The sequence below is a fragment of the Fukomys damarensis genome, unplaced genomic scaffold, assembly GCF_012274545.1.
Source record: "Fukomys damarensis isolate Sample0158 unplaced genomic scaffold, DMR_v1.0_HiC HiC_scaffold_35, whole genome shotgun sequence".
In the NCBI taxonomy this organism is placed as follows: domain Eukaryota; kingdom Metazoa; phylum Chordata; class Mammalia; order Rodentia; family Bathyergidae; genus Fukomys; species Fukomys damarensis.
Genome location: NW_022900947.1, coordinates 30,113,261 through 30,123,995, shown reverse-complemented (window position 1 = coordinate 30,123,995; position 10,735 = coordinate 30,113,261). Strand labels below are relative to the sequence as shown.

The window sequence follows — 10,735 nt, the reverse complement described above, 5'->3', positions numbered from 1 at the left end:
ATATATATCCCCCCAGCATGGAAGACTGAATCTAGGACCTCATGCATGCTCAGCAAAGACTACCAATGAGCTACTTCCCCAGCTTGTTTTGTTTTGTTTTCCCTTCCCTCCCCTCCCCTTTTTCTTCTCTTTTTGCTCTTAAGTCAGGGTCTTGCTAAGTTGCCCAAACTGTCCTCAAACTTGTGATCCTCCTGGCTCAGTCTTCAGAGTAGCTGGGATTACAGGTGTGTACCACTGTGCTGGCCAAACTCCCTTCTTTACTCAAGACAAGGAAAAGGAAATATTCCCTCTTCCTACATACCCCAAGGCTTTTTTGTCTTCAGTGCTCAGAGCTCAGGTCAGCCTTAACACGGATAACAACAGTTAGCACTACCTACTTACAGCCAGACCACTCTACAGGTGGCTCACTTAGTTACTATTAACTTGTAGGTCGGATATAAGTGACTGAAATGGGAACTGTGTTACTAGGAGAATAGGCAGCATTTAATTAAACTGTGGTAACTCAAATTCATACATATCAGACACAAAGTTAGAAATGGAACTGCCTGTATCCAGTTCAAGGAAACAAACTGGTACAAGATGAAATAATGCAACAGACATTTAGTTATTATAAAGAGCTAAGAAATCATGCAGCCAGCAGCTACTATCAGAAGTGAGAGGACTTGGTTTTAGGAAAGCAAGAGGAAGAAAAGGAAAGCCAAAAATTGCAACCAACTGTGAGAGAGGCAGCTATAAATTCAGCTAAATGATCTAACACTATGCAGTTAATCTAAATATTTTAGGTCCATTTTACATAGTTTTAAAATAAAAATGTGTGTGTGACATAATATTCATATTAAACACATAGCATAAACTAATGTACACATGACAAATGCCTGATGCAAACATAATCATACTCTGACAAATTATTTTTTATTACCTGAGGTGTCAAAATCTCTGGGGCTTATACATTAGTTGGTGGGATATAGCTGCAAAGGGAGTGAGAATAAAAAAATGCCTGCTGAAGCCAAATAGAAAACTTACATAGTGAAAGTTGATTTTTATCATTAAAAACTTTAGCTTAACCTTTCAAATAGATCAACATTGTTTTTTAACTGTAACATTAAAATTGATATCAATATTAATAGTATACATATATATGAAAATAATTTGAAATACTTAATTGTCCTTAACAGAAAGGTACTACTATCTCAAGTATTCTGTAGGTGATGCTATCTCCTGAGTTTACTTCTCTCATAGTATGTTACACTTTTTCTGGTCACCTGTATCCCATGAAGTCCACTAACTAGTGCTGCCACTATCAGCAGGATGTTACAATGATGGAAACAAATCAATATCATTTCTTTTAGGATACTCAGGGGCAAATGCCAACTGACCAGATGTTGAAGGAATCAGAGAGCCTGGAAAAAGTTCAAAGAAGGAGCAGATGCAAATAACCCGCAGCCACACACACCAAGGCAAACAAAACTCACAGTCCAACCCTTACAATTCAGCTGGTGTTCACTCTGGGTATATTCCTGCCAAGCAGCCACCAAATGTTTTGGTCCTCCTACTGTGTGGTTCATATTAGAACACAGCTAAATTAACTAAAATCGATAACCAGAATTAACATATGTGCTCAATATGCACTGATGTTCATATGAACTGTTCCATGTGGAGAGCTGCAATCTGCATGAGAAAAGAACAAGTAGTAGCCATGCCAATGATGTCTTAATGCCTAACAGCACAGATTGACCTAAATTCAATCTATTTACCCTGAGAAATTCTTAGTTAAGTAGAGAAGAGGGGGGTCCCTGTAAGCCCCGACCAGAGAGGTCATTTCATACTAAAAAATTTCCCTTGCAATCAGGGAACTCCAGACATCAGAACTCACAGTTTGGAAAAGCATCTCAAATATTAAGTATTTCCAGCTATAACCTACCAATGACAGGAATCTTTCGAGATGTCTGATGATTATAAATAAGCAAATTTCCTTTAACAGTTCCAACAGCCAGGAAACTTCCAACTTTTGACCAAAGAAGTAAAGACATTTGATCCCTGTAACATTAAGATATAAATTACCACACAATTCACAGTTATGACCTCTAAATAATCGTTTAAAAAAAGTATCCCCTAAATACTTTTAATCTGTACTTAGAAGCTGAATGTACAAAATTGTAACTTAATGCTTTAAGAAAAAGAGTGAATGTTAAACAAACTTTGAAGATACTATAAGATGATCTTAGGATCAGTTAGAGTCAAAATACAAACATATAATAAATATAAATTAAATTCAGTTATGATGGAGCTTCAAATTTCATGGAGTAACAGTATGGTAATTTGTCTACTAATGATAGTTTTAACTCTGTGGTAAAAATCTTAATGGATGACAAAACTTCATGCTCTAAAACTAACAGCATTCAATAACATGATACTATATTAAATTGGAAAAATCTATGGAAATGTGTGACTTCAAAAAGGATATGACTTGGATTTAGCTCAGTGGTTTGGTGGCCTGCCTTGCAAGAGCAAGAACCTGAGTTCAATCCCTGATACCAAAAAAAAAAAAAAAAAAAAAAAAAAGGATATGACTTTGCCTGCTCTGTCATATTTTTTCATTGAGTTTATTTTTTTTAAGTACACAGTACAGTTATATTCATCACTGGGATCTTGTACTTTTACATGCCTCTATCATCAATAATAGCTTAAAAGTAGGTAGACACTGGGATTTAGCTCAGTGGTGCCACTGCCTGCCTTGCAAGTACAAGGTCCTGACTTCAATCCCTGGTACCCCCCTCCCCCAAAAAAGGAGGTAGAGACCATTTTTGCTTTTCTTATATGTACTCCAGGACTCACAGTTTGGGCTTTTACATGATTCCCTACAAAAGGAATTGGGATTCCTTGCAGAGTAGCTCATTCCACGCATTGAGGAAAGAAATAACAATGGTCTAGAACAACAGTTCTCAAAATTCAGTCTCAGAACCAGCAGCATTAACTGGAACTTGTCAGTAGGGCGAGTTGTCAGGTCCCACACCAGACCTAATCCGAGAGAAACTCAGGTAGCACCTGGCTGTCTGCTTTAAGAAGCCACCAGGTAGATCTGATGCAGCTATACTGTGGGCACTACTGAGCCCCCTGTTGCTTTGCAGAGAGACCACCAACCCCAAGAACAGGACAAGGAGTGAACATAAAGAGGCTCTCTCTAGTAGTTCACCTAGGAGATTCTGAGCATCAAAAGTTACATATTTCACCCATAAAGTTGAATTTGAAAAACTGACATTCAACATCTTGTCTATCTTAGTATAAAAGATTCACCTTTAAATAAATCACAAAGAGCAGCAGGTACATTTTTGTGTATGCAAAGTCTTTAGACATTAAATATTAATACCAATAGTAAAACACCTTAAACTTTATCTTAATGACAATTACAGAAACATCTGCCATTTACTCAGGTCTTCATTTCATGACTGGACATGACATACATGTAAACACACAATGCTGATCTGATGTGGAGCAGTGGACTCTGGCGGGAGACAGGTGGGGGATGTATCAGTTAGAAACACCTGGAGATGAGCTGTGCATTTTCTCTGCATGAGGATGTTGTTTCCTTGATGCAGAATTTGGTCTAAGGATCAGAAGTGATGCTTATAAACATGTCCCTAAGGTGGACGTACACAGTGTGGAAAACCTTTGTAAAAACTGAAAGGACAGATGAGAAATGAAGGTTGTGAGACCCAGTGAGACTGGATGCCAGGCAGAGAGCATCTTCCGCAGCCCATGGTCAAGACCCACTTTGCAGCTTGAGGAACACCGTGCCAGGGCCATGCCTGATCCTATTTTGTGTGGCCACCTTGGCTCCTTAGGGTTCACTCATTCTTTAGAAAATAAGAAAATTTAGAGTCGGGTGTGGTGGCGCACGCCTGTAATCCCAGCACTCGGGAGGCTGAGGCAGGAGGATTGCTGTGAGTTCGAGACCAGCCTGGACTACAGAGTGAGTTCTAGGTCAGTCTCAACTACATAGTGAGACCCTGTCTGAAAAACCAAAAAATAAAATTAAAAAAGAAAATAAGAAAATTTATCATTTTATAGTATGTGACCCCTTCCTGCCCACCTGTGGGCCACCTAAGCCATGAAGCAAATATTATTATTATACTCAATTCAAACAGATGAAAGCTTAGAGAGGAGTTTAGCAATTTTTCCAAGGTTGAAATGGCAGTTTCAGTTGTAAATACTGACAAGATTTTCTTTTCCATGTGGTAAAAAATGTTTTCTATTTTAGCGGAGATCTGCAATTTATTCTCTCTGCCCAGATGTTTTTCCACTTGGGAGCTGCCCCATTCCCTTCCCCTACTCCTTACCGGTGGGACTGTCAACCCTGCCCCCTTGTCTACTTCATTCGGAGACCTGCTGAGGGGCTGACTGGGTGCTGGTGGCATAAAAGGCCTTGTTCTTTTCTCTGACGTGACTTGCCATGAAGAAGGATGGAAGCTGACCGCCAATGGTAGGAATCTTACAATGAATCAGTACAGAGAAAGGAAGAGCCGAGACATCAAGAATCTTGAATCAGAAGTCCTTGCTCTAGCCATCCCTGCAGTCAACTCCCTACTCCAGATTTTCCCACATATATTTTATTTTTATTTAATTTATTTTTGGTACTGGGGATTGAACTCGGGACCTTGCGCTTGTGAGGCAGATGGCGGCCCTATATTTTGCTTTAAAGGGCTATTTTTATTTCATAATTGTAACAACTTTAATTAACTGGGTGAGATTGAGAGGACTATATATACAACAATAGCAAAAGAAATTAGCTTTTTATTTTACAAGCAAATAAGTCATCAACGCATCTTAAAAATGAAAGTAATACGTACTGTTAGCATCAAGCCTATAAATAAGCATGTTTTTAAGTGAATATTTAAAAAAATATTCTTACCGCATGCCATTGTCTAGCTGGCTGGTTTTATTTGTATTGGCATCCCATAGATAAATCCAAGTAAATTTCTCAGCAATCACTGCTAGGGTATCTCCATCTTTATCCCAATCCATGGCAACACAGTTGCTTTTTAAAAAAGAGTAAAATATTATTATCTATTTTTAAAAGGGGAAATGAATTTAAACACTTGCCTATTTAAAACTTTGGTCCATAACAAAACCATTCAACAGATTCTGAATAGGTCACACAGACTTCAAAATGAGAACTTCAACCTTCTATTCACTGCTTATATAATACTAACTTCAGTTTTTTGTTTTTGTTTAGAGGATAGAAACATTTTAAATACTATTTTCATGTACTATATTATTAAATACAGTTGCACCCAATAAACTAGCAGGCTTTTTTGAAACCTAATGAAGAACCTCGCCCTTTGGTAAAACAAACTCATGATGCACCTCCACAACTTTTTTGTGATCAGGTTTTAAAGAGTTCATACAATTTACTCAAAGGAATTAACTGAACGCCTTCTCATTTCATTTTAGACATAGTGACTGTATAGTTACTTTGACTTCTTGTTTCTTGGAATATGGAAATCAGAACCATACAGAGAACAGTGAGAAACTGTAGCATTAGGTGGGTGGGGCAGAACAGGAGGTGAGAAAGGCTGAAACCAAGAGAAGTAGAACAATCTGATTTGTAAAAGCATGTGTGAATTTGAAAAGCGTAGCAGCATAAGGCCATTTAGATGAGGGACTCTACACATCTTGATATCTACTGAAAACATCCACAGAATAACCACTATAGGTAATGATTACACTGAATCATTAAAAATGCCTACATTATACTCAGTGCAATCTAGAATGATTTCCTAAAAATGGGCACAATAAAGTCTGTTCCTTAAGAAGTATGTGGAAAGTATTTTCCCGTAATTTATTAGAAAGGAAACACTAAAGTAGATACAAGTTAGACATTTTTAATCTGAAAATCCTTATTTGCACTCCTTTATAACCCTGCTGTAAAGTTTCCCTATGTGTTTACAGATACAAGTTCTAACTTACACGCTATAGATTTACATACCCTCAAGTACTTATTGCATAAAGAAAACAAACAGCTTTGTAAATAGAGAAATTAAAAGATAAGACAGTGGTTATGTAAGTTATAAAATTGTATTCTGGTGGGCTAGGGATTTAGCTCAGTGGTGCCACTGCCTGCCTCATAAGCACAAGGTCCTGAGTTCGATCCCTGGTACAAAAAACCAAAAAAACAAATTTTATTCTGTTATATTTTTAAGAAAGTACTTAAAAAAATCTTTCAGGCAACAAAGTTTGAAAAGTTTTTGATCTACCTCTGCACTTACCCAGGTAAATTAATTTCACTTCTTTTCTGACCATGGCGATCAAAAATTTTCACAGTATGATCAGCTCTGAAAGCAATTAGAATATAAATACATGATTTTAATGTTTCTATTTATCTAGGTGTATAAAATATTAAGCTACCCTCCAAGTGATATCAGCAGTCTCTCAAGGTTTCATAATTTCTATCTCAAAGGTTATTACCCCGGAAAAGGTTCCACCAGCAGGAACTGAGATGTTAATGGAGATGAACGTATTCCTTTTCCCACCATGCACCTGTCACACAGGAACCTCTACTGAACAGATGGTAAGTATGGTTATGTGGGTTATACAATCATTATGTAAAACATTCACTGGTTTCTTACCCTGTTACTGCAAGGTAGTTTCCTGATGTTTTTTGCCAGGTAAACTGTATTGGTGTCCCAAGCCAAGTCTTTTCTAGCAATGTGAAAATAAGCTAAAAAACAAGCACAGTTTTTATATTTTCAAAATGTATACAATAAGGAGTTGGTGAGAAAAGATGTCAGAACATCATAATGAAAACGGATTTAGGAGGCTGTTGTTTATGCTTATTCAGAAATAGTTAATAAAACAAAACAAAAATCAGCTAACCAACCAAACACAAGGGGTAGTAGATATAGTATGAGCCTCAAGGCATAGAACATTTATTATAAACCTTTTTTGTTCTTGAATACTTTTGAATGTTACTTTTATAAAAATGTATCTTTTTAGTATTTTATACATGTTAAAGACTAAAAGAATTTAAATTTAAATTTAGTTATCTACAAACATCTGGGGTTGAATTAAACAAAATTGCTATGTAAAAATCCTAAATGATTATTTATTTATTATTATTTTTACCGGGGATTAGAACATTTATTATAAACCTTTTTTGTTCTTGAATACTTTTGAATGTTACTTTTATAAAAATGTATCTTTTTAGTATTTTATACATGTTAAAGACTAAAAGAATTTAAATTTAAATTTAGTTATCTACAAACATCTGGGGTTGAATTAAACAAAATTGCTATGTAAAAATCCTAAATGATTATTTATTTATTATTATTTTGGTACCGGGGATTGAACTCAGGACCTTGTGCTTGTGAGGCAGGCAGCAGAACCACTGAGCTAAATCCCCGGCCCTATATGATTTTTTAGACAAAGAAGATGCCTATCTCTTCTTCAAAATTGTTTTCTTCTTTTACCTACTAGTTATATTTACTTCAAGTTAAATGTTTAACTTGGCTGTGGGTGGACAGTATATCAACTGAAAAATCTCTTTTCATTTATACAATCTAGAATAGTAATATTTCATATAGAAACCATAGACCATATGAAACCATTGAGTACTTGAAATATGGGTAATCCAGATTTAGATGTGCTGCAAATATAAAATACATATCCGATTTCAAAGACTAAAGAAAAAAATGTAAACTAGCCCATTGGTAATTTTTCTATTGATTACATGTTGAAACACATTTTGGTTGTACTGGGTAAGAGAACATAAACTGTAAAATAAAATTACATTTTAACATTAAATTATAAGTGGTGAGGCCCATACATGTAAGCATAGGAAGTTTAGATTCTACTACAGGAGACCTGGGTCTAAGGGGCGCTACACAAAATTCAGTGCTCCAAATTAAACACCAGTCAACGAGCATTTCCTATGCTACAAATGGAAGCATGTGTGCTAGAATCACGACGGAAAGCAGAGGTGGCCTATGATCACAGGTGCCTTCAGGTGTAACAGACCATGGAGACGCTGAGAAAAAGTACTGAGAGTACTGTATATGAAAGCATCTTAGTTTGCATTTTTATAACTACATTGCTCGGAAGCCCTTTCACAAAAGTGAAGATCTTGGACTTCATTACCACCTTCATGGCAGACCTGCCTCTGGGTATGATCTTACATATTTTTCTTCCAAGGGACGCTAGAGGGAGAGGGTGGCGAACCTTTTAGTGCTTTCAATGATACAAACAGCTCACTGTGGCACGCGTGACAAGGTTTGCCACCCGTGCTATAGATACTCTAGGTATAATGCAAAGGAAAAAGTCCTAGCGTCACAACCAGAAAATCAAGATTTAAAATTTGCTTTTCACTTATTAGCTCTAGGGTTTAGAGCAAGTCGCTAAAACTGCCTCAAGCACAGGATTTTCAACTGTAAATAAAAAAGTGCTTCTTCACTACTAACATTTCATAAATTGTGACGAACTTTAAACACGGGAGTTAGAATGCCAGGTCTGTCAATTCCCATTTTCCCAGTGATAGCCACAAAGAAGCATTAGGAAGCCCAACATAATTTTTAAATTGAACTTTCATGTTTTTTTGGCAGAGAGGCCAGGGCGTATTGCTGCGGAACTCGGAAAGCTGAAGCAGCTGTGGCCAGGGCGTGGGCTTCAGGAGCAGCCCGAGCCCAGGAAACCTGCGTGCAGAGCCGAGGCGCGTCAGCACGAGACCTGAGTGTGCGGGCAGAGGCGGCTGCCCTCGCGGCCCGGCGAATATGTAATTGGGTCTTCCTAGGGAATGCAATTCGAAATTATTCTTTGGAGGCCTTTCACCTTCTATTTTATTTTAGGATGCTGGGCGGTTGTATGGCCTACCAGGGTTTTAGCCCAACAAACCAGGAAGCTCCAAGACAGCGGATCGAGTCAACTTCATATGACCCGTACCTACTGCCATAAAGTTCGGGTGTCTTCAGTTCCAGCCTGCTCATTCCGGCTGTGGAGGGGTTTTCTCTTCCTGCTCCGCATCTACTCAGTTTGCGGTCCCCGAAATGAGAGGCCTCCTTTTCGGGTCTCTTTCTGCTATTTTTTTTCCCCTTTATTCTCGTTCCTTCAATTTTGTCCCCACCCTCATCCCGCTCTCTTCCCACTTCTCACTCGCTCCAGGGAAGGCAATAAGGCGCAGACTGTCTCCTGAAGAGGATGCTCAGTGGGCTGCGGGAAGGGCCAGTGGTCTCGCTTTCCCAACCCCTCGAGATTTTTAAATTATTTACCTTCATCTCAAGCCTCCTGCAGCCGCACGACCCAGCAACTGCGCAAGCGCACAAGGTCTCCTTCCAGAGGGCTACCGCGTTCCCGTCACCCAGGAGACCGCGCGAGGAGGGGCCAATCAACGAGCGTTAGCAGAAGTGTGGCGTCCAGAGGGGTGGTGCCTGGGGTCCTCCGCTGGGAAAGGAGGGAGGCGTGGATTAGGATCACGTGACGAAGGCGGAGCTAAACCCCTGAAAGGGTCCTGTGTAAATATTGCCGGTCTGGTGATATAAGAAACTTGAAGGACCCTAGGAGTTCAGACTTAAAAATCTCGGAACATTGGCTACCTGGAGGCGGGAGTTGATTCACAGGCTAAATGCTCCTGCATAGTCTAGGCGAGACAGTTGGATGACTCCATGTGTCATCTTTCTCTTTCCTGCAGTTTTCTGGCCTTCCAGGGAAGAGAGTGAGAGGTATTTTATTGTTTTGTTTTGTTTTTCACGTTCAAACAACTGGACTAGCTAAGGTGGCAGGAAAAAAAATGAGCTCTTTTGATGCGAGCCTGGAAGTCTTTCCCCGAGTACTAATCCCTTCCACAGTACAGTGTTTGTGCATCAGTTTTTACAGTATGAAAGTGCATTTTTGCACTAGTGTCTGAAAATGTTGAAACGATCCTTTTTCATTTCTTTTTTCTCTCAACATCGGGTTTGAATCTTGCTTCAAGAAACCTAGTGATTTGAAATAACCGATGGATGTTCGTAGATTTTTTCCAGGACAGTACTTTTTTGCCCTGGAATTTTTCAGTTGGGTTAATTTCTAATTTCAGACCACCTGGCATTAAACTAGAAATCAGTGACAAGTGGAGAGACCCTAAATACTTGGAGGTTAAACAATACACCTTAAAATAACATGTAAGTTAAGAAATCTAAAGAGAAATTTTAAAATATTTTGAATTAAATGAAAGTACAATTTATAAAATTTTATAGGATGCAATGCAAGTGGCCCTTACAGGGAAATTTATAGCATTAAATGTTTATTTTAGAAAAGAAAAATAAAAAACTAGTAACCTAATCTTTCACTTTAGGAAACTAGAAAAAGGAAAGCAAATCCAAAATATGCAGGAGAAAAGGTACGATAAAAATTACAGCAGTTATGAATGAAATTGAAAACAAAATCAACAGAAAAAAAATCAACAAGACCCAAACTGCTTCTTTGAAAAATTTAAAAAATTGCTAAGCTTCTAACTAGGCACAAAAGGAGAGAAGTGGGAGGGTACAAGTTGCTAATTGCAGTCTGAATGACCTTTATCTATTAAAGAAATTGACTTAATAATTAATAAAAAATCCAAAATCTTAAGAAAGATGAAAACTCTAGTGGGTTCACTGGGGAATGCTACCAAACATCTAAAGAAGATATTTTACCTTCTCTATAGTCCCTTTCAGAAAAGAGAATCTGAGGAAATCCTTCCTGAGTCAACTTGTGAAGCCAGCATACAATAATA

General features: G+C 38.0%; 1 protein-coding gene across 1 annotated transcript in view; it reads right to left on the bottom strand.

Annotated features, from left to right (window-relative positions):
• The window catches only part of Wdr19 (WD repeat domain 19), an 87,434-nt gene extending 78,080 nt beyond the window's left edge, over positions 1-9,354 (bottom strand). The window contains exons 1-5 of the mRNA XM_010625106.3: positions 9,258-9,354; positions 6,627-6,718; positions 6,267-6,332; positions 4,910-5,035; positions 1,922-2,037 (exon numbers count right to left, since the gene is read on the bottom strand). Coding sequence (XP_010623408.1) covers positions 1,922-2,037; positions 4,910-5,035; positions 6,267-6,332; positions 6,627-6,718; positions 9,258-9,263 — 406 coding nt within the window. The 5' untranslated portion in view covers positions 9,264-9,354. The remainder of the gene's footprint in view (positions 1-1,921; positions 2,038-4,909; positions 5,036-6,266; positions 6,333-6,626; positions 6,719-9,257) is intronic.
• Between the last annotated feature and the right edge of the window lie 1,381 nt (positions 9,355-10,735).